At 40.5% G+C, this 1,118-nt stretch overlaps 1 protein-coding gene across 5 annotated transcripts in view; it reads left to right on the top strand.

Annotated features, from left to right (window-relative positions):
• LOC111874734 overlaps positions 1-1,118 on the top strand; it is a 69,239-nt gene that overhangs the window by 23,760 nt on the left and 44,361 nt on the right. Inside the window, exon 5 of one of the 5 annotated variants that reach the window (XM_023870473.2) lies at positions 779-907. The exons of the other annotated variants lie outside the window; for them this stretch is intronic. Coding sequence (XP_023726241.1) covers positions 779-907 — 129 coding nt within the window. The remainder of the gene's footprint in view (positions 1-778; positions 908-1,118) is intronic. 5 annotated transcript variants of the gene reach the window in all.

Here is a 1,118-nt window from a genome sequence, read left to right as displayed (position 1 = left end):
CCCCCCCCCTCAGCTCACAGTTAAAGCCCAGCCAGTTAACCTTGCTATCTCTCCCCTACACAAAATCGCTTGTCCCGGCTCCCTTCCCCCACCCCTCCCACACCACTGCTTTCACTTGTTCACTTGCAGTTCATCCCCTTCCCTCTCTGCTCTAACGGTATACTCTTTAGTCTGCTTTATCGTGTCTCACGGTGTTGTCGCTTGCAGATTTACTTATACTTTTTCTTCAACCCTGAAGATGGGGGCGATACGTTCCTCCGAAACGTCGGTTAACACCACATATACACGGTGCCAAATCCCAGAAGACTGCATTCTTCATAATATTATTATAGTTAATTTTAGGGTCATTCGGTAGTGCAGTTGGTTGAGGCACTATGTTACAAGCCGGAAAGTCGGAGGTTCGATTCCTGATGAGATTGTTGGATTTTTCAGTTCATCTAATCCTTCCAGCCGCACTATGTTCCTGGGGTCAACTCAGTCTCTAATAGAAATAAGTACCAGGAATCTTCCTGGGGGTAAAGGGTGATCGGCAGATAAGGCTGACAACCTCACTGCCATTGGTGAGCCAATTGTCTAGAAAATGTGGTAGCCTCGACATCTCACAACCGTATTGGCCTCCACAGCCTGTTTACAAGGATAACTTGACCTTTTTCTTGTAATTAATTTTAAGATTTAAATGTAACATATGCATTTGCAGCACTGTCATTGACATTTTTAATAGATGCATTTTCATTCATTTATTTTAAATTTAAATATTTATTTTATGCATTTTCTTTAGTCCCACCATTTGATCAGTATTTCGGGTTCATCACTGGCTGCATTACTTATCAGCTCTCAAGACGTGGCTGTTGCAGTCAAAATAATGGAAAATTTAAACACTGGCATGTTGAAAGAGTTTTTCAAGAAGGTATGGTAAATTGTATCTCATAGTATTTTAAGTAATTGTGTTTCCCAAAGAATATTTTATAACATTTCTGCATAGATTCTGGTTTTGCATTTGCATGTAGTGTATGTTCCAAATGTTATCAAATTTCCTGTCCCCGTGCTCCTATCGCAGATGAAATAATGGAATAAGTTGACATAGGTTCCAACCTATGTACGTACGTTTTTAAGTATCC

The sequence above is a fragment of the Cryptotermes secundus genome, unplaced genomic scaffold (assembly GCF_002891405.2).
Source record: "Cryptotermes secundus unplaced genomic scaffold, Csec_1.0 scaffold390, whole genome shotgun sequence".
Taxonomy (NCBI): Eukaryota; Metazoa; Arthropoda; class Insecta; order Blattodea; family Kalotermitidae; genus Cryptotermes; species Cryptotermes secundus.
The sequence above is the reverse complement of the archived record's forward strand: the minus strand, read 5'-3'. Positions and strand labels throughout refer to the sequence as shown.